This window comes from Uloborus diversus, chromosome 9 (assembly GCF_026930045.1).
Source record: "Uloborus diversus isolate 005 chromosome 9, Udiv.v.3.1, whole genome shotgun sequence".
Taxonomy (NCBI): Eukaryota; Metazoa; Arthropoda; class Arachnida; order Araneae; family Uloboridae; genus Uloborus; species Uloborus diversus.
This window is the reverse complement of record NC_072739.1, coordinates 29,858,566-29,880,513: the sequence shown is the minus strand read 5'-3', so window position 1 is coordinate 29,880,513 and position 21,948 is coordinate 29,858,566. Positions and strand designations below refer to the sequence as shown.

Here is a 21,948-nt window from a genome sequence, read left to right as displayed (position 1 = left end):
TAGCCAAAATAAAAAGTAACAATTTTAACTAAATCATTCATAACTTGATTCTCTACGGATGTAAAATGTTTCCCTTTCTAAAATATTTTACACTAACTAATAAAACAATTATCTCTCTGAAAGTTAACTTTCAGACAGTTTCACTTTTATCAATAAAGATGAGTGACATGCAAATAAATTAATCATAATTATCTCAGTCATATTGAAACTTATTGACCCCATTCTAGGAATAGTTTCCAAACATTCTGTGCTGAAATAGAAATTTTAATTTGTAAAAATTGAAAAAGAAAATTAAAGGGTAGAGATTTCCGGATAATGTTAGGCTCCAGCTTGGTTTAATACATCAAGAAATCCTCCTCAGCAAAAGCTTGTTGAACTTGAAAATACTTTTTTAAGGAGTTGTTGTAACCCGAAAGAGTCAATTAACTAAATACTTTTTTTTAAATGTACAACCATACAATAGTGGTCTAACTTTTATCATAAGTAAATTTCAGAATTATCAATATAATTTTGTATGCATTTTAAATGTTCAGACATGTGACAGAAACAGGGTGAAAAATGCTGAAATTGCATGGTTGTGTGAACTAACACAACACTGATAGTATATTTTATTACAACTGAAAGCTCTCCCGTGTATTTTTGTATTTATATAGCAGACTATTTTAATTGGATGCATGAAATTAACTGGAACAAGTTGAATTTAACTTCCAATGCCCTTTCTTTTCTTCTATATACAGTATTTTGCTGTCTCAAAAAATACTGAGTTCAATAAAAATACTGAAAAATCACATGTCTGAAAGTTGCCCCTTTTCAAATGTTCAACTTCCAGAAGACACATGTATATTGTATATGACCAGTTGAAAACCCCTGGCCTATTGTATCAATTCTTATACAGAAATTTAGCATTCTCCAATAAACAGAACAGAAATCAAAAAGCTATAGAAAATAGTATCAGTGAAGTTAGATAGAAAGAAATTTTGATTGCACAGTAGAGTCTCGAAAATCCGAGATAATTGGGGCTCACCCTAACTCGGATTATCCGAAAAATTATTTGGACTACCCAAGGACATGCGCTCTTTACTTCCTTACGATATGAGAAGAAAATATTGTTGTCTCCTCTAAAAACTTATCACTCAAATATCAACATGAAGTTATGTTTTAATTAACCCTAAACGAGTTTTAATGTCTGCACATTCTTGTGTGTAAACTTGCAAGCAATCAAAATTGCCCTTTGGTCGTCCTCGAATAAGTTTTGATGAGTTTTGTGGTGACATTTGTTTCTGTGCATTAGCGTATGTATGTACCTCACGTAATGCAAAAACGTAAGTCATGGAAGGATAAAATTTCATTTATACCCTTCGTACAGCGTCAAGTTTTGCACTTCCCTTTTAAATTGCAATCGGATATTCCAAAAAAAAAAATACTGTACGTTCTTTGAGGCAAAACAATGTTTTAATTTTAAGTTATTTTTTGTATCAACCAATTTCCTACTTTCTCCAAGGCTTACTTAATCCATCTCTAACAGTCGACGAATATTTCATGTCACTTGGGAAATGCTATTAACATAAGCCTTTCAATTTCTTTTTATTACCTTACTGTATATTGTTAGGAAAGTTCTAGATCGCAAAATATTTTAATTTTAAGATAAAAACATATTTGTCCATAAAAAGTATACCCTAAAAATAATAACAAACACCTCTGATTAAGCGGAACCTCGGATTTTTGAGACCCGGATTTTCGAGACTCTACTGTATTGATTTAAATGTTTCCATTAATCACTACAAAGTATACATTACAGCTAGTGATGCGCCGGATCGTTAAAAAAGTAGATCCGCGGATACGGATCCGGATCCGGATCATTAGTGTCAAGATCCGCGGATACAGATCTCAAAAATTTTTTTTAACTCAATTCAACTATCCAAGAGTAAAATTTGTTACGGAAGGTATTCCCGTCAGAATAATGGCATTTTCTTCAAAAAATGTCAACTGCGGCAAAAATATAATTAAGACTAGGATTTACTTTTTAAAGAAATCTCCGTTAAAATTGAGGGAGAGTTGGAAGGAATGGGCCAGCGCTGCATTAATACTTCGATGAAATGTGAAAAATTATTTCTAGCTTACTCGGTAGATGTAGGATACAGGAGCAAGAGTGTAAAGCTGCTACTGGACAGGCTAGAAATAATTTTTCGCATTTTATTTCAGCATAACTGCAGCGCTGACTCCAACTTACTCCGACCGACGAAATACAGAGCCGGGAACACCTTTGAAAACAGTAAATAGAGAATTTAGTCTTTTTTTGAAGGATGCCGAGACAAACAAAAATGAAGAACAACAGAAACCCCAAATCAATAACGAAAACTAATATTAATTAAAAATTAAAAAAGCAAAACATGTCCCAGAGAGCCGACCTCATATTAAGATGAATTTCGTGGGTCAGATTACACATTTGTTAACAAATATGAACTGACAGCAGGTAAAAATTTTAAATCATTGAGCTTTTTCTCCTTATCTTCCCACTATGAAATCGCTACTAATCACGTGTTTAAAGGCTTATAATTGCATTTAAAATTTACTTAACAAAATTATAGCTCATACTGTATATAAGTTGGAAGTTTCAAATAAATATCAAACGCAGAAAACTTCGTTCTTTCAATTAGGGTCAACATTTTTAACGTACGGGTAAATTTTTACTACCATAATTGTGAAAAACGTTAAGTCGGTTTTTAATTAATATCTCCGGTAATTAAAGTTCTACAAAAACAAGGCCAAGCTAAGAACACTTTCGATCAAGTCAATTTTTTAACGAAAAATGAATTATCAAAATCGGTTCATCTGTTTAGGAGCTACGATGCCACAAAAAGACACACTGATACACACTTTTAAAACGTATTTCCCCTTCCTTTTTGCAACGGGGGAGGGAGGGGGGGATACAAATTGGCTTCTGAAATGATACCTTATAATTTAAATAGGGAATAAAACCTAATTTAAACGGAATTCAAGAGTCATTTATTCAAATATTTAAAAAAATTTAGAATAGAAATGATCCGTTTAAGATCCGCCAAAAAAGTAACGGATACGGATCTTCATTTTCTCTCGAATATCCGCAGATACGGATATCCGGAACATCACTAATTACAGCATCAAAAATTAGAAGCTCCCATTACACAGAAATTTTAATCTTACTTTCACTTCTTTCCAAAAACCGTCTTAGAATGGAATATAAACGCTCTGCTTCAGTTAGCATGCCATCATGTTCATGAGTAGAGTCATTTATGCTCATCTATAATGAAAGTATGATATAACAGAGCAAAACATTACAATGGTGGTAAAATACAGAAAATTAAAAAACATTAAATTACAATAAAAGTATTAAAATGGAAAATAATACAACTCCATTATTTACTGCCAGTTTTGCTAAGTGGCCCAACTTCATTCCAAAGGATCTAACCAGGGAACCACACATACAGTGTAATTTAATGTTTTTTTTTACGAAATATCTTCTATATTCACTGAAACTAGCTAAATTTGGCGACTTTTCTTAAAATCTCAGCCGACATTGAGACCTTATAGTTCTAAAAGAGGGAAAATAGGGCGAATAACAAATATGTTTCATAATGACCTTTTGATTGCAACTTATTTATTTTCCATTATTGTACTATTAAGTGGTTTTTTGGTAAGAAGCTATAGAAGTTAAAGAAAATGGCACAATTTCAAAATTCTTTAAATAACTACAGAACAAATTGAGATTTTTCTTAAAACTTGGATGTATTGATAGCTCAAAAAATTTTGATCTATCACACATTATATCACCAAAAGTATTGGGACACTTTCAAAAATTCACACTTTTGCAGATTTCTAGAGAAATAAAAGACCAATTGTTCTGTAACTTTTGTCACAGGAAAAGTATGCTCCAGCTGTCATTTTCCAATAAAAAATTTTTCACCCATGCATTTAGAGGACCAGTAACAAGTTAGTGAAAGTAAAAACGGTTTTTGATCATCCTTCATTGTAAATAGCTGCGAATAAGAGAGTTGCAAAATTTTAATAACTAGTTTACTTACTGAGCACAGTAATTTTATTAATTTTCAATCCTGGGGTTTAGTTTTCCGTCCTGGCTTACCAAACTTTCGGAAAAGTTGACAGCATAAAAGAGAAGCATAATTGAAATTAATAAATTTGAAATTAAAACATTAAAAATTTGACAAAATATGAATAATTTTTCACTGCACATGTGCAAAAGGATAAAAATTTATTACTTTAATAATTAAAAACCTAAATAAATCCCTGAAGTCCTAGTAAAGTTCCAGTTCAATATCTGAAATACTTAGAAAGATATCGGCAATCTAATGAGTCGAATTTCAATAATTTTTGAATAGGCAACACTTGTCTGCAATCGTTAAGTGTGATTCATGATAAAAAGATGATTTGCGAACCATCCCTCACGATTCGTCGTCTATTAAAGAAATATCGAAACTACTCATAAGATTGCTGATATCTTTCTAAATTTTAAAGATATTGAACTGGAATTTTATTACGAGTTAGAGGATCTAAGTGATTTTTAAATTATGAAGTTTATAAATTGCTATCTTTTGCGCATGCATAGTAAAAAATTAATTGCTTTTAATATTTAATTTCGTCAAATTTTCAATATTTTAACTTCAAACTTAAGTTTGATAAAAGTAATAGAGTAAGAGTTAAGTAAATACTTCTCTTGCTGTCAATTTTTCCGAAAATTTGGCAAGCCAGGACGGAAAACTGTGTTATAAGTCAAAAACATGAAAATTGATATTTTTAAAAGAAATGCTTAAATCTTTGTTAACATAAATGATATTTCCACACAAATTAATAACATTATTGTACACGGTAAGTAAACTGATTGCTCAAATTTAAAGTTTATTCATGGCTATTTGTGATGAAGTATAATAAAAAATGTTTTTGGTTTCATTAGTTTGTTGCTGGTCCCCTAAATGCATGGGTGATTTCATTTTTATTGGAAAATAACAGCTGGAAAGTTAAAAGCAAATGCCGTATTTTCTCGTGTCAAATTTAAATATGATTAATTTCTCAAAAGCCTCAAGGTTATTGATAGAAATTTATAATGTTTTTGTGTTAGATATTCAGAGAAATTAGAAAGGGTTACCTGACTTTTAATAATCAATGTCAAAACAAATCAGGCTTCCTAGATTGCTTAAAAAAAAAGAGGGCAATGAGAAGAACATAAAAATTACTGATAATTTAACATTTTACAGGGGTCGAAGTGGTCCTGTATATCCTATATTTTCAAAAAATGCATCAAAATTGTCCTATATTTCCTATATTTTTGGAAAATGTCCTATATTTCCTATATTCCTGTTTTTTATCTAATTTATTTCTTTAAAACAACAGTAAATAAAGTATCTGACTAGGGATTTTTCGTGGAAAGTACGTCTGCATACGAATTTCAAATTAAAAAACACAACTGACTAAATCCTGCGACAGGCATCTTCTCTTATTGGCTACAGCAATATGACGTCACTGTAGTGGGTGGAGTTTCGAGAACGAAGTCTGAAGTCGGTTTTAGAATTTTGCGTTTGGCAACATCCGTTTGTTTTGTTTTCCAGCGCGGTTTTTGTTTTCGCTTTCACGGGTATATTTTTGTGTTCAGTGCATTTTCTGATCAGAATGCTCTAATATTCTTTATGCAATCTTTTCTTTTTGTGGAATTTCGGGATCTTTGAATGTAAGTCTCTTAAGATGTTAAATCGTATTTTGTTGTAATATGTGAAATTAGAATGGCGAAATCACATCGCTTAACAAAATTTCGTGAGGAATGGTTGAACCAGGAGGACATTAATGGTACAAATATTGGTGCATGGTGCTCCAAAGGAAAAGATAACTAAATAATACATTATTTCTTTTTTCATAGCGAAACTATTCATATAATGTGTCCTATATTTGTCCTATATTTTTTGTGGAAAATGTCCTATATGTGACAAGTCGATCACTTCTACCCCTGATTTTACATACGTTTTGTTTTCATTAACATCATAAAATTTCTATTAGCAACTCCAATAAACTATAGGGGACACTGCAGCCACCATCTAATGGCGGATGAAAAAGGTAAAAAACGTATGCCATAGCGCATATATAATGCTAAGAAACCTAGTAATCATTACTTGTACCTATGATTTTTTTTTTTGTTTTTGTTTTATTCTTATGACAATAATTTTTTAAGTCTTGTAGATTATCTGTCCCATGTAGAAAGAAATGAGAAATCAAGAAGTATTACCGAACGTCAGAAATTATTGCAAATCACGTAATTGGTATTTCTTAAGCAGCTATTTCTACGATGTGGAATTTGATATTTATCAATTCTTGATGGAACTACATTGTGCCATGAGACTGACAACAATAACATTTAATGTAAGATAATTTAATTATATGACAGTATGCTTGTTTATCAAAAGAGGAAGATGATGTTTCTTTGTTTTGTTTGGCTAACCCTAATCTATTTACATTTGTAGCCGAGTTATTTCTCAAATTGCAGAATCGGTTAATTTTAATGTTTTCTGTTCCGTATGCTTCTAATTTCTGGATTCAATGATTTAATTCCGACATGCCATGCAAATCATCAATAAAATTCTCACAGATATACAGTGGAAGCTTTCTTTTGAAACTGATCTTCCATTATTTCCTTATACTTATTGAATTCTGCAATCTTTCTTTTTAATCCACTCATCATAAAAAAGGTTAAACTGGTAAGCGAAATATTGTCACGGGTTCGCATAACACAAAAACTATAACCCTAAACACATTTTTGGGGAAACTCATCAGCCAATAATGTAAGCAATAAAGTGAAGTTGGCGCACTATTTTGGCGATCAAAACTCTCAGCTTTTGTTTCTGCTAGCTCAAATTTTAAACTTTCTTTTTCGGTAAAACATTTTTCATTTTGTTCTGAGATAATATTTTTAAGAAAATATTTAGCATACTGTCCATTCCAACTTAATACTGCAGTAAAATAAGGTTAGTTAAATTAATTATTTTAAAATTAGGTGGAGATGAAAACCCTAATTATTTGGCTAACGTTATCAAAAACCTCATACTTCCACAAATTCACGTAAAAAAATAAAAAATGTTACCTGATAAAACTTGATCTTTTTACAAAAAAATGCTTCGAACAGATGAACATATTCGACGTTACTTGCATGTCAATGCAAAGTTTGTTAATCCAGAGTTTTCTTCTGTTTACACTTTTGTTATTTACGACAATAACCTCACTTATTAGAGGGAAATAATGGAAACCAACATTATTTTGAGAAGCTCGAGAATACCATTACGGAACAAAACAATTACTGTTGCTGAAAACAATGTAAGACACGATCAAATGTGTTAATAAATACTCCTAACAAACTGCCTATGATTGTCATTTCAACAGACACACGTGGAATGCAATGTTTTACCTTTCTCTGTAATTTTGTAAATCACCGCAAGGTAGCGTATTTGAACTCTGGAGTTGCGAATTACAATTGTGGAGAAAAATTCACAACTTACAGATTGTGGTTTTGTCAGATCTCCAACTTTATCTTTATCTCTGACCTTTCTTTTTTTCTTAACATGTTCAACTGGATCTGGATCAAAAGTTCCATATCTGTAATAAGATGAAAAAATTGAAACACCTCTATACTTAAACTATGTTCTTAAAAGCTAGTATTTATTGTATTATTTTATGTGTTGTCATGGATGATTTATTTTTTATTATCTTACACTACAAATTGACCCTAAATGTGGTTCATTTCAAAGTGATGGGAGTCAGTCAGGCAGTTGTTATAGCTTTTACTTCCATCTATTCAGTCAGGAAGTGTAAAATTGACAGGAAAAAATATATTTGATGTGCCTGGAATTTATTTTCTTGTTTCTGTTCTGTCAGTAGCTCCCAACCTGGGTGCGATTGCCCCCAAAGGGACAATTTGACTCCTTGTGGGGGGGAGGGGAGGGATAAATTCATGAAAGGTGATAAGGGGGGAGCAATGAGTATGTAAGAGAAAAAATATTAATAAGTCAGACAGTATCGAAATTGAAAAAAGTTTTGAAACCAACTGTCAAGTTAAAAAGAAAACAAAGTTTAGGAGCTTGTTACTAACACCTCAGTTGAATCTTGAGGAATCAATATCATTATTCATTGTTAAGTATGAGTTTTCAAATTTTATTCTTATTATAATTATTATTATTTTTTTAATTTTAAATGCAAGAATTTTTAATTCCCCCAAATTAAAATTACAAAAAGTACAATATTTCCCACATCATATAATACTTTTGTTACTAAAAAGTAAGTTGGTGATCTAAATTTCATTTATTTATTTTTTAGTTTAAGAGAGATTGGATAAAATAGCTTTTTTACACTTATTTTACTTCAAGTTAAAATCACTTATATTTTCAGTAATACAGGTTTTTAGTAGCAGTAATTTATATATTTTTTTTTCAATGAAGGGTGGGGGGGGGGGGGGGTTTAGGTCTAAAGAGGTTGGAAATCAACTTTTCAATGTGATATGAGTTTTTTTTAAATCCCTTAATTGAAAGAGGTTAGATAGAGAGATGTAAATATGTACATATTTCAAATTAAAAAAAAACTATAGACACGAACAATTTTTTATGAATTCAGTAACATAACACAATAGCTTACATGAAACTGAATGTCGGCACACCACAAATTAACGTCTTTGCTTCATCTCCAAGATTCATCCATAATGAAGAATAATCTGTAGATGCTATTAAACTTGAAGATCGTGAGGTAGATGCTATTGAACTTGATAAATCACAGCCAAAGTAGTCTCTCTAATGAAAAAAAAAAAAATATATATATATATATACAGTCAATTCGCGATAACTCTAATCTAAAGGGACCAACAAAAAATTTCGACTCATCGGAAGTTCGACTTCGGTTTTTGACATTTTAATATTAAAAACCATTGAATATTTTAATTAATACGTACATATAATAGACAAAATTACAGACCTCAAAAGTTTTTAAGCACAATATGCACAGTTTAATCAAATATATTAAGAGGAAAGTATCAAAAGCATGTGTTTTTGATTTCAATACTGCTGGAACCACTTGAGTAGAGCTGATTCTACTTCAGGAAAGGTGCACAGTTTCATTCGTTTCAAATTCGGATTCATGGATTCTACCGCTTTAGAAGTTTCTCTTTTTCTTTTAATATCATTGACAGAGTACTTGCTTCGACATCTTAAATAGTAAAGAAAACTCACTCTGTCTCTCACGAACTTATCAGCAAATGATTGAACTAAAGAATGAAGATGAACGCATCTTAACTTAGCCTTTGAATCAAGGTACAATCAGTTGACTTGAGAACTTAAAAGCAAATTGGTGGTCCAGCATCATGTCAAAGGGTAAACAGTACAGTACAACAAAAGAAAACAAGCTAAATCATTTCCGCACGTGTAACTCCTTTATTGAACATTGGTTCAACAGGTGCTCTTCTTGCTTTAGAGGTCTATTGTGCAGGAATTGCAAGTGAAGGTGAATTAATTTTTCTCTCATAGTCACTTGTGTCTTTTTTTTTTCTTTTTTTTTTGCGTTCTTTCGAAATAAATTTCGAGTCATCTTTGAAAAAACTTTGAGTTAATGGAAGTCAACTTCGAGATAGTGAGAATAATTAGCACGGAATTAAAGACAAAGGGGTTGGGACTTGATAAAAACTTCGAGTTACAGTAATATTCGAGTTATGGAACAGATTTTTGTAATAAAAACTTCGAGTTACAGTAATATTCGAGTTATGGAACAGATTTTTGTCCCTGAGGATTTCTTTTCACGTCATTGATGTGAATAATCCTCCTGCTACCGCAATTGAGAACAAGTTATGGAAGGTTCAACCTGTTGTGGATTCTGTTCGTAAGATTTGTTTAAATTTGCCTCAGGATCATGGGACATATTCCACAGATGAACAAATGATCCCTTTTACTGGTCGCTGATCCATGAAGCACTATGTCAAAAATAAGCCTAGACCTGTAGGGTTGAAAAATTTTGTGCTATGCACTTCGGCAGGTCTAGTTCTAGATTTTGAGATCTACCAAGGAAAATCTACTAATTTAGGTGATACAGTACTTGGACCATCAGTGATATTGAGGTTGGTTGAAATTTTACCCCAAAAAAGTTTTGTTTATTTTGACAGATATTTCACTACAATTCCTCTGTTACAGAAACTGAATGAAATTTCTATATATGGTACTGGCACTATATCATACAATCGTCTCAGTGGCATAAAACTGACCACTATGTACAAAAAAGGGCGAGGAAAAGGTAATTAGCACGTATCACGCAACAAAAAAATTAATTGTGGAATGGCAAGATAACAAGGTGATTATGGCTTCAAATTGCTCTGGAATTGAGCCACAAGAAAAAGTAAAACGATGGTCAAAGAAGGACAGTCAATATATTGAGATGCAGTGCCCTTCTGTTGTTAGAAAATATAGTCAAAGTATGGGTGGGGTAATATTTGTGACCAGCAAATGGAATGCTATAGGACTTGGTTTAAAACAAGAAAATGGACATGGAAAGTAATTTTACATTTCACTGACTTGGCTCTCGTAAATTCATGGTTTCAGTACACCAGGGATGTGGTAGCAAATAATATTGCTACCAAAAATCAAAAGGATTTGCTGGCATTCAAATTAGAAATAGCTGAAGCCCTTGCCTCAACAACAACCTCAAGCAACAGAAAGGTTTGAGTGAGGACGAATCGGAGGAAGACCAACCTCCTCCGATCAAAAGGTCAAAATATTATAATCCTCCTGCCAAAATTCCTAGCGAAGACAAGCAATTTGATGGATATGATCATTATCCGATTTATGACGATATCACACGGCCACGTAAGTGCCGAAACAGTAACTGCACAAGCAGTTCAAAAACGCGTTGCGAAAAATGCAATGTTTGTGAAGATTAATTTCAGCTTTGAGACAAAGAAAAAAATAACTGTTGGTGGGGCTAGAAACGAGACAACTCAACTCGTTTCATTTTTCTGTGTTTATGCTTTAGAGTAACGAAAATTGTAATACATACGCATCTCGTCATGTTAAACGTTAAGACGCAATAAAACATATTTCCTTTTACTGTGTATGCCTAAATATGACAAATATACGACAATTATTGGTGCCGAAAGTCATTTGAATCAGGAAAAAAGAACTTAGATGACAAATATTGGTAGATTTCAGAATTGAAAAAATTCGGTACTAAGCCTAATTGTGATTTGTATTTGACTTTTTGATACGACGAACACAGACGATTCGACCATTGGAAAGGTTGCTATTTTTAAATGACAAAGGACAACTGCCCACGCCAATATATAACACAGCTGACGATGAGCTCAAATTCCTTTCACGACAAAAATAAGTAAGTAATCTTGCACCTGTCAAAGCTGACAAAAGTTCTAAGCGAGGTAAGGTCACCTTTTTAATTGGAGCAAGTCGATTGCGACTGCACACGATGTGAACTGCTTGAGCTGTGCATAAGTAAAGAACACTACCGTAGGCACGTTAGGAAACGTCACAGAAGACATGAATCTTATACTGACCATCCGAAATGCATCCAATCCAGCGAGGAACTTGAATAGAAGGAATAAGAGACAGTTCATCAAACCACTTGCGCCATTTAATAACTGTATCAGGAGGTAATAGTTCATCCCACTGAATATCGTGTAACCATGTATCTTGAAAAAGCAATTTACTGTGCAAAATAATTGGAGCAAGGATGCCCAGGGTGTCGTAACAGCATGCCGTTGAATGTAAAAGTAGACGTTTTGCGAGTGGTTTTTGAAGTAAACTACATCTCATGTTGGAAAAATAGGGTGAAAGTGTACGGCTCATTTTCTCATCGGACATAAAATCACTTCTATTCCATCGTCCCCCAAACTGTGATCCCCCAAAACTGTGTAATCATTTCTTTGGCCCAGGTATGAAATTAGTATAAAATTTCCTTACAGTAAACATATTCAGAGTCTGTTCTGTAACAAAATCCAACAATGGTTCACTCCCAAAAAGATTAATATCTTTGATTCTAAAATCCTTTCCAGATTTTGGTTGCGGTAAAGCTTTAACAATGGCAGCTTTTGTCTTTGGAGGCACGAGATCTAAGAAAAAACCTACTAATGCAACTAAATCAACACTTAGATACCAAAAGTTTTCCTTTAAATTTTTTAAGAGCTATAAGAGTCACTTCACTATTAGTTTCTTTTTAGTTCTGGTATTTGTAGAAGATGTAAGTCATTATGAGGGGCATTGCAGCTACTGGGGGCATTGAGCATAATTTTTACATGGATTTGTTGCCATGAGCAGACATTCTTTTTAATGCTTGGTTCTCATATGATGCTAGTTTAAATTCCTTGCGAAAGCACAAAATCTTCAAGCAGTAAATGCCCTTTGTTATCCATCTTGCCTGGTGAAAAGCACCGGGTGAACTAAACGTACTACAAAGAATGTGATCAGCCTCACTAAGAGCAACTGTGTGCAGGTGTAGAGAAAAAGCCCCCTGAAAATAACGACTTTTTAGTAGTTTGCATAACAGAGATGGACTAGGGTGCCTTGAGGAAATTCTAAATCTTCAAAGGTTGCTGCGAGTCGAAAAAGTTTGAGAACCCCTGTCTTATACAAAAATTTTTAAAGCCTATGTAAAAACAGATTTATCCAGGCCTGCTCGCAAGGGACGTTGACAACTTAAATTTTTTTAGGGCAAGTTTGAGAAGGGTTTTGATCTCATTTTGGGGGGGGGGGGGGGGGATTGTCCTTATTTTATCATATCGAATATTAGAGTTTTTTTTTTCAACTTGTGGCATAATTATATTTTATGGCATAGTTATATTACATTTTTCTTTATTAAGGTTTACCAAAAGTAAAAAACATGGAAAAGTTATTAAAATGGATGAAATCATCAAAAATAAGTGAAAATCATTTTTATTGATTAATTAAGAAGGAATCAAATATGTAGGTAGTACAGGCACAAGAAGAAAGAGAGATCATAGAAAACGAAAATAAAGCAAATTCTGAAAATGTTTCATTAGTGACTGACTGTAATGAAAATGCAAGTAGTAATGACATTCTAAACCAGTTTAAAAGTTACCCAGGATCAGTTCGGACTGCAGCACCACAGTTTGGTGTAAGCAGAACAACATCACAAAGACATCGATTTTTGTAGAAAAGCCAATTCTAAAAATGCAGAATCAAATTTGCGCATATTTTAACATGTGCTGTTTGGACTGTTGCATCATGGGAAGAACCCAAGTTGTGTCACTTTACTGTTGCATCATGGGAAGAAATTCACCTCTGCAAGGGAGGCATTGCATTAAGTTAGTTGGTTGTGCCCACACACTGTATACATGTCTCTAATTGTACATGTAAGCCGCTTTTGCCCATTAATACTGATCTATTAAACAAATGAAAAGACTTTGAATGCTTGTTATTTGAGCAATTTAACTTTGAACATCTCAAGATTTTACACAGTGGTCCGTCATAATTCCAGAGCCAACCTATGGATAAACTAAATCGCATGAAAGGTACTTTGAAAAGGGCCACAACGAAACTAGAAACATTTGTTAAAGAGATTTCCGAATCAAAAGCTTATACATGAACCTTGTTGGAAGTGAAAATTCGAAAATTGCAAGAACTTCAATCGAAAGTTTCGGAAATATGGGAGCATATTATGAAGTTCAGGACATTGAGAACTTGCCTGCTCTGAACAAAGAATTGGAAGACATTGATTGATCGCCTCGAAGAAATAGAGGTAAGACTAAACACCTTTCTCATATCTATTTAAGAAGTACCTCAGTTAGAGAGGAATATGGAAAACAATGATGTCAAAAATTTGAATAATATTGAAGTTAAGCTTCCCGAGATACTTTTACCTGTTTTTTCCGGTAAATATGACGAATGGTCAACATGCAAGGAACAATTTACCAATTTAATCATAAACAATGATCAATTAAATTATACACAAAAGCTGTACTATTTATGCGCATCTCCAAATGCTGAAGCTAAGCAATTAGAAAGTGCTGATGATTCCTTTCATTCTTTGTTCACATTATTAACAGAAAGCTTTGAAAATCACCGATTAATGGTGGATAGACACGTTGTAGATATAATTATGAAAAAATTCAATAAGAATCTGCCAAAGAATTAAGAAAATTTGTCGATTGCATACATAAGAGCGTTGAAAGTAATAAATTATGAGCAAAATAATCTGTCAGATGCTTTCCTTATCAATATCATACTGCAAGAAGTAGATAGGGAAACAAGAAAATTGAATACACTACCACAAATGGACTATCTCAATCATTTGCAGCAGCATAGTAAATGGCAGCTTAAGAAAGAAAATATAAAAATAGGAGCTTTAGTGCTGTTAAAAGAAGAAAATATTCCACCTTGTGCAAGTGGATCCTTGCCCGAATTATTAAGGTGATTCCAGGAAAGGATGGAATTATTCGTACTTGTAAACTTAAAACTGCAACTGGTGTATTTCAACACCCCATATCCAAATTATGTTTATTGCCAATTCAAGATAATACAATTTAATTCAACAAATTCTTCATGTATACTGTGTTTCATACTATACTTATTTTATTATGCTTTATCAGTTTTATGCATATCTCAACCATTCATGTGTTTTTGTTATTTTGTGTATTTTTCAACTGAACTGTAAATTCTGGAATATGTTTCACCCCGGGCAGCCATGTTGCGTCACAGGAACAACCCACGTTGCATTATTGAACTGTTGCATCATGGGAAGAAATGCACCTCTGCAAGGGATGCATTGCATTGCATTAAGTTAGTGATTATTAGCTGTTGGTCGTTTCAACATCGTTTGCATGTCGCTAATTGTACATGTAAGAGGCTTTTACCCATTAATACCGATCCATTAAACAAATGAAAAGACTTTGAAAGTTTGTTATTTGAGCATTGTAACTTTGAAAATCTCTTAAGATTTTACATGGACAGTATTCTCTAAAGATGAAGAGAATGTTCTTGTTCAATATCTTGTTGCTGCATGTAATATGCATTATGGGTTATCAAAAAAAATAAAAATAAATAAATAAAAACAGGTCAAAAAGCTTGCTTTTGAATATGTAAAAGCCAATAAAAAATATCCCAAGTCCTGTGTTGCAAATGGTGAATCTGGAAATCGATGGTATTTTGATTTGATGAAAAGAAATAATAAAGCACTTTCTCTAAGAAAGTCCCCAGTCACAAGTTTAGCGAGAGCAACAAGCTTTAATAAAACATATGTTGCTTACTTTTTTTACTAAATATCAGGGGGTGGTTTTGAAATACCAGTTTTTGCCTGAATGTATTTCTAACGTGGACGAAACAGGATTTTACAACTGTGCACACACCAGCTAAAGTAGTAGCTCTAAAGGGGGAAGAAACAGGTTGGAAGCATGACTTCAGGTAAAAGAGGGACCAATATAACTAAGATTTGCTGTGTAAATGTAATTAGAAATTCCATCCCTCCAATGATGATTTTTCCAAGAGTAAACTTCAAAAACCATATGCTGAAAAGTGCACCTCCAGAAACTGTAGGAACAGCACATCTTAGTGAATGGTCAAATGTGGAACAATTTGAAATTTTTGAAGTATTTTGTTTAATGTGTCAATAGTTCAGCAGATCACTAAGTATTGTTGTTGTTAGACAATCGTGAAAGCCATGTTAGTATCGAAGCAATCACTTTGGCTAAAGAACATAGGATAGTTATGCTAAATTTTCCACCTCATACAAGCCATAAGCTTCAACTATTGGACAGAGGTGTGTTTGGACCCTTTAAAAAATATTATAGTGCAACATGTTATAACGGGATGCCGAGAAATGCAGGGAAACCGATAACAATATATGATGCTGGGGGGATTGTTGGTAAATCATTTTTTTTTTTTTGGCTTTTACATTCCAAAACATTTTAGCAGGCTTTTGTGTTTCTAGTGTATGACCAGTGAATCAAAATATATTCACTGATAATGAATATTTTGAGTTAAAATGTAACTGACAGATCAGATCCTGTAAATTCTGAAAATAAATTTTTTGAAAAAGAAAATAAGTCGTCAATGTTGGAAATAAAGGATACTGTGTCAAACTCAGTTTCATATCCTGAAAACATTCCTCAGCCTTCAACATCAAACTTCGTTTTATGTTTTGTAACACCTGAACAGATACGATCATTTCCAAAAGCTAAACCTTGTACATCTAAAAGAGGTGGCAGGAAAACTTAAGAATCCAAAAAGACACTCCAGCAAAAAAGAAATTGAAGAACAACTTCCTTTAGAATGGCCAAATTGAAAAGGAAAATCATGAAAAAACTTGAGTTTCAAATTGAAGAAATGTCATCTGAACCAGATGAAGCTATATCTCCATCAGATATTGAAAATTCATCCAATTCCACCGAGGATGGAAATTTTACAGATGAACATATTGATACTATTGATAAGGGGGATTTTTGTTTAACAAAATTACAGGGGAAAAAACTGAGCACTTTTATGCGGCAGAAATATTATATGCTAGAGAAAACAATATAGTGGGAAAAATCTGAACAAAGTTGCACATTCAGATAAGTTTCTCTATGATAAAGATGTTGTTTACGAAATTGAAAACATTGTGTTTAAATTTCCAAAACTAAAATCTTTTGGAGCTTCAGATCAACAATGCATGCTTCACACTTTTGGAATCAGTTTTTTAAATTACAATGTTGAACAATTCATGAACATATTTATAATTCCTTGATAAATAATTTGGCACCTTTTAATTACTATTTGATAGATAAATGTATTACCCAATAGTGTTTGTTTTTTAAAATTCACATGTGTACGTTTGTTCTCTATTCATTTCAGAGTAAAACCTAACTTTCAGGGAATGGCCCTAGGTACACCAGCTACTAGTCCTAAGTACAATGACATCTAGGGCTAATCTTGAAGTTCCTTAAACTTTCTATTTTTCAAAATTCATTATTTTAAATTATTTATGAGTATCCCAATGGAAACTAATTAGTATAATAATGTGTATACATCATTTTCCCATCTTTAAAAGAGTATCTGGTTCTGTTTAAGTTCATTTTGAAAAAGGTGGCCCTAGGGGTACCACCCTATTCTCTCTTCATTGCTTTGTTTACATTCAAAGGCAATATTCAACTGCTGTCTTCCAAATCAAAATCTATTCTTCTAAGGGTTTAAAATCAGGTATTTAGCTCTCATTTCTGTGATTAAAATTAATTATGCAAAAAACAAGGTCTAGAAGAAACAAAAAAAAAAATCAAATTTCACGTTAATTGCTGTACTTGGTAAGAAACGGAAGAGTGTGCTTCTAGTCCCAGTGCGAGTGTTTTATGAAATTGAATTACAGCAGTGTTATTTGTGAAGCACTGGCACCTAAATCAGAGGAATGCACAGGAAACTACATTTGATTTACATTGATGTCTGAAATTGAATTTTTATTCTGTGTTGCCCTTTCTTTTCACCTGAATTAAAGCTTATGGAGGATTTAAGATTTTGTTTGCGCAGGAACTTTTCTCTGCACTTAAAAAGTTGCTCTTTTGTACATGGTTCTTCTTCAAGTCCAAACGTTAAAGAGAGCAGCTATATAAACCAATTTCAAGTGCTTGGTTTGAAACTTGCTGGTAAAGGTTATACAGCAGGCAAAAAACTGTGTTCAATGCTCAGTTTACCATTCCTGTTAAAAAGCTCATTTGGATATCAGGAAAAGCAGTGCTCGAAATTAACGGTCGTTAGTCGTATTTTGCAACTGTAAATTTCATTTTGACGACCGCGATTTGAAACGTAGTCGTCACTGTGACGCCTAGCTTTCCCCCCTACTAAGCTTTCACTTTCGGAAGATTTGTCTCCAAAAACATCTGCGTGCGTTGCGATCGTGGAAAATTTCCTGGAAGTATCGCTTTCAGTCGGAAAAGCTTGAACAATCCCCCCCCCCCCCCCACCTTTGCCCGCGAACTATAGCAGCCAGTGTCATTGCAAGCACACCCCTCCATTCCTCCTCCTTCTGGAGTAATCTTTTCTCCCCTTTGTTCCCTCAGTGTTGTTTACCCCCGATCGCCCACCCCTCCAAAACCGAACTCATCTCAGGGTTGTTTAAGCAGATAGTCTGATCTTTTTCATGTTTCAAGTTCGACCCCCAGTCGTAACACGAATGCATGGCGAGCACGAGGATTCCTTTTTTTTGCACAGGATTTCGCTCATCTTTTTTTTTTTAATCATCGCTACCATCATTTTTTATTTGTTGAAAATATGAGTAAACGTAATTTAAAGTCATATTTTATGCCACTAAATACTAGCGGAAATAAACGGCCAAGGATTGCCGATGAAGTTGAAATAGAAAAAAATAATGACGAAGTAGATGCGACTTCTAAATGTATACAGTAAAGTGTCAACGCTGCAACTTTCATCAAGTGGCAAAAGCAGTTTCCGTGGTTGGAAAGAAAGGGTGAAGGCCTGATGGTATGTAAAGTCTGTAAAGGTTTTGGAAAAAAAGAAGATACTGGATTCATCGATGGTTGTCCTACTGCAAGATTCGAAACAATAAGTAGTTTTCTTGTTGATTAGTGCAGGCGGTTCATTCGCTTTTTTTATTTTTATTATTATTTTTAAAGATATTTATTAAATTGCGCTTAATTGGTTTTCAAAACACATCATAAATGCAATTTTCAATACTGAACACGTTCTTCTCGGAATAATAGTTCCGGTGTTTGATATTGCAATCCTTTTGCATCTTGCCGATATTATAATACTTTTAAAATATAGAAGTTATTTTTACATATGCTACGATTAGGTTAGCTTTTTTTCTTTTTTATTTTAATTTATAACATATTATTTTTTCAATACATGCGGACAATGAACACGTGCTTTGCGGGAAGTTTATTTTCGCTTTTGACCTTTCAATCCTTTTGAATCTTGTAAATATATTAATATTATTTGGCAATTGGACACATGCCACTTCAGATTAACTTGTTTTCTGCGTTTGTTTTTCTTTTTGATGAATAAATTTATTTTCGAAATCATTCCAACACTAAACTTCTACTTTGTGGAAAATTGCGTATCGTGTTCGAGATTGCAATCCTTTTGCATCTTGCCGACATTATAATACTTTTAAGTTCTAGAAGTTATTTTTACATATGCTACCTTTAGGTTAGCTTATTTTCTTTTTTATTTTAATTTATAATATATTATTTTTTTCAAAACATGCGGACAATGAGCACGTGCTTTGTGAGAAATTTATTCTCGTTTTGGACCTTTCAATCCTTTTGCATCTTGTAAGTAAATATATTAATATTTTGACAATTAGTTGCATGACACTCAGATTAACTTATTTTCTGCATTTGTTTTTCTTTTAAATGAATAAAATTTTTTCAAAATCATTCCAACACTAAACTTGTTTTTACTTAGTGGAAAATTGCGTATCGTGTTCGAGATTGCAATCCTTTTGCATCTTGTCAATGTTTTAATACTTTTAAAATCTAGAATTTGTTTTTACATATGCTACCTTTAGGTTAGCTTATTTTCTTTTTTATTTTAATTTATAATATATTATTTTTTTCAAAACATGCGGACAATGAGCACGTGCTTTGCGGGAAGTGTATTCTCGCTTTTGACCTTTCAATCCTTTTGCATCTTGTAAATATATTAATATTTTTTGACAATTAGTCGCATGCCACTTCAGATTAGCTTATTTTCTGCGTTTGTTTCTCTTTTTAATGAATAAATTTATTTTCGAAATCATTCCAACACTAAACCTGTACTTTGTGGAAAATTGCGTATCGTGTTCGAGATTTCAATCCTTTTGCATCTTGTCAATATTTTTAATACTTTTAAAATCTAGATTTTTTTTTTGGTTTCATGTCACTAAATTAAGTTAATAGTAATTATGGTACTTGTATAAACTCAGCAGGTGATTTCAAAATGCATTATTTTAATGCATTGTACATATATATCAGCTTGTTTTCACGCATATTATAGTTTAGTATAAATTTCAGCATGTTATTGAACGCATTTGCAAATTGCAACCAAGTAAAGCATAACGGCACCTAAGAACAAAATATTGGTCGCCAATAGCACCTAAGTAGCTGATGCTAATTTCGACCTCTGGGAAAAAGCAATATTAGAATGTGTTGAAAAGTGCGCATAAGAGAACATGAACAGGGCTGCAGAAGAAGTCAGAAGGTTAAGAATTGACTGCAAATAACATTGCCCCTTGTGCTGTTTATGTTGATGGGACATGGCAGCGGCCTGGTTGTATGAGTGCATGATAATGTTATTGAAACTTATGGTACTGTCTGTCCTCGAACTCCGCAACTAGCAGCCACGAGCGGTTTGTTTTAAAAAAGGGGTGATGGGTTAAGGAGGCGCGCCTCCCAATGTCTGCTTTGAACGTGAAACTACTAAAAAAACTTGGTTCTCGTTTTTAGTTTCACTATGCATTTGCGCAGAAATAGTTTGGGTTCTGTTATCTGCGCAAATGCAAAGTGAACTTGGTCTGCGTAAACATTTCTTTTCATACCCCTTTCTGGTGCGTCTCAGAGAATATCCGAAAGGTTTCAATGCTTAATATACTAGTTCCAGTAAAAATAAAGCTTTTCGTAGCGGCACAAAGAATATTTTATACAATGTTATTCGGTTTTGTGATGAAGAAGCTGAAAACGAGCAATTAAGTGTTCCAATTATTCATCCCCCAAAACGAGGCGGTAAAATTGCCGGAGTTTCGATCAGTACTATCAAAAAGATTCGACGTGAAACAAAAGATGAATCAAATCCGGACTTCTGTTCTCCCAAAAAAAGAGTGAAAAAGAATGTTTTCGAACGAACAGATATTGATGAGTTTGAATGCAACGTAATGCGTCGAACTATTCATGACTTTTATGTGAAAGAAAAAAATCCTATCATTGAATAAGTTGCTTCCCGTTTTAAAAGAAAAGATACACTTTCCTGGTAATAAAGAAACTTTGCGCCAAATTCTTCATAAAATTGGGTTCAAGTGGAAACTATTTCAGAATAAAAGAAAAGTACTGTTGGAACGCGAAGATATTATTTTGAAAAGAATTTAATAAGTAAGGAACAATAAAAGATTCTGTAGCGAAGGCAGACCTTTAATTTATATTGATGAAACCTGGGTCGATAGTAATTTGACTTTTAGCAAATGTTGGCAATCGGAGGAAGTGGATGGCGTACTGCAAACAGGAAATGCTGCACGTCATATCATCGTGCTTTGTGCCGGAGGCTGTATGGGATTTTTGCTGAATTCAAATTTAATTTATAAGGCCAGTACAATGCAAGGAGATTACCACGGGCAGATGAATTCAAATATCTCTGAAAAATGGGCAAGAGAAAAACTTATTCCAAATTTGCCATTCAATGCAGTTATTATTGATAATGTGACAGCCATATCACAACGTGCAAATTGACAAGTGGTCCCAACTCCAGTAAAAACTCCCGCAAAAGGGAAATTTTAGATTGGCTCGCTGCAAAATCCATCATTCATTCTCCTGATGCCTTGAAAGTGGAGTTGTTAGAGTTTGTAAAATTAAATGCTCTTAAGCATAAAACATATAAATTCGATAAATTGCTTCAAGAACATGGCTTTCAAGTGCTTCACCTCCCCCCTACCACTGAGATTTTAACGCAATTGAATATGTTTGGGCTGACATGAAAAGAGAAATAAGAAATATAAATCCCACAAGTGACTTGAACATCAATAAATCTGCTAAAAGAAACAAAATGCCATAAATAAAATATCTAGCACTAGGTGGCAATCTCACTGCAATCACATTGAAAAACTTAAATCTTGGGAAAAAGGCGCTATAGTTGAAGAAATGTGTGAACCCCTACAAATTGTATCAACTGATACAGAAGAAAGCGACAATGAATGGGATAGAGAAGCTACAGTTTCGGCAGAGGAGGATGAATGTGATGAGTGAAG

The 21,948-nt window shown here is 33.2% G+C and overlaps 1 protein-coding gene across 1 annotated transcript in view; it reads right to left on the bottom strand.

Moving 5' to 3' along the window:
* LOC129229802 (EP300-interacting inhibitor of differentiation 3-like) overlaps positions 1-21,948 on the bottom strand; it is a 58,017-nt gene that overhangs the window by 17,314 nt on the left and 18,755 nt on the right. The window contains exons 4-6 of the mRNA XM_054864179.1: positions 8,662-8,813; positions 7,533-7,629; positions 3,184-3,280 (exon numbers count right to left, since the gene is read on the bottom strand). Coding sequence (XP_054720154.1) covers positions 3,184-3,280; positions 7,533-7,629; positions 8,662-8,813 — 346 coding nt within the window. The remainder of the gene's footprint in view (positions 1-3,183; positions 3,281-7,532; positions 7,630-8,661; positions 8,814-21,948) is intronic.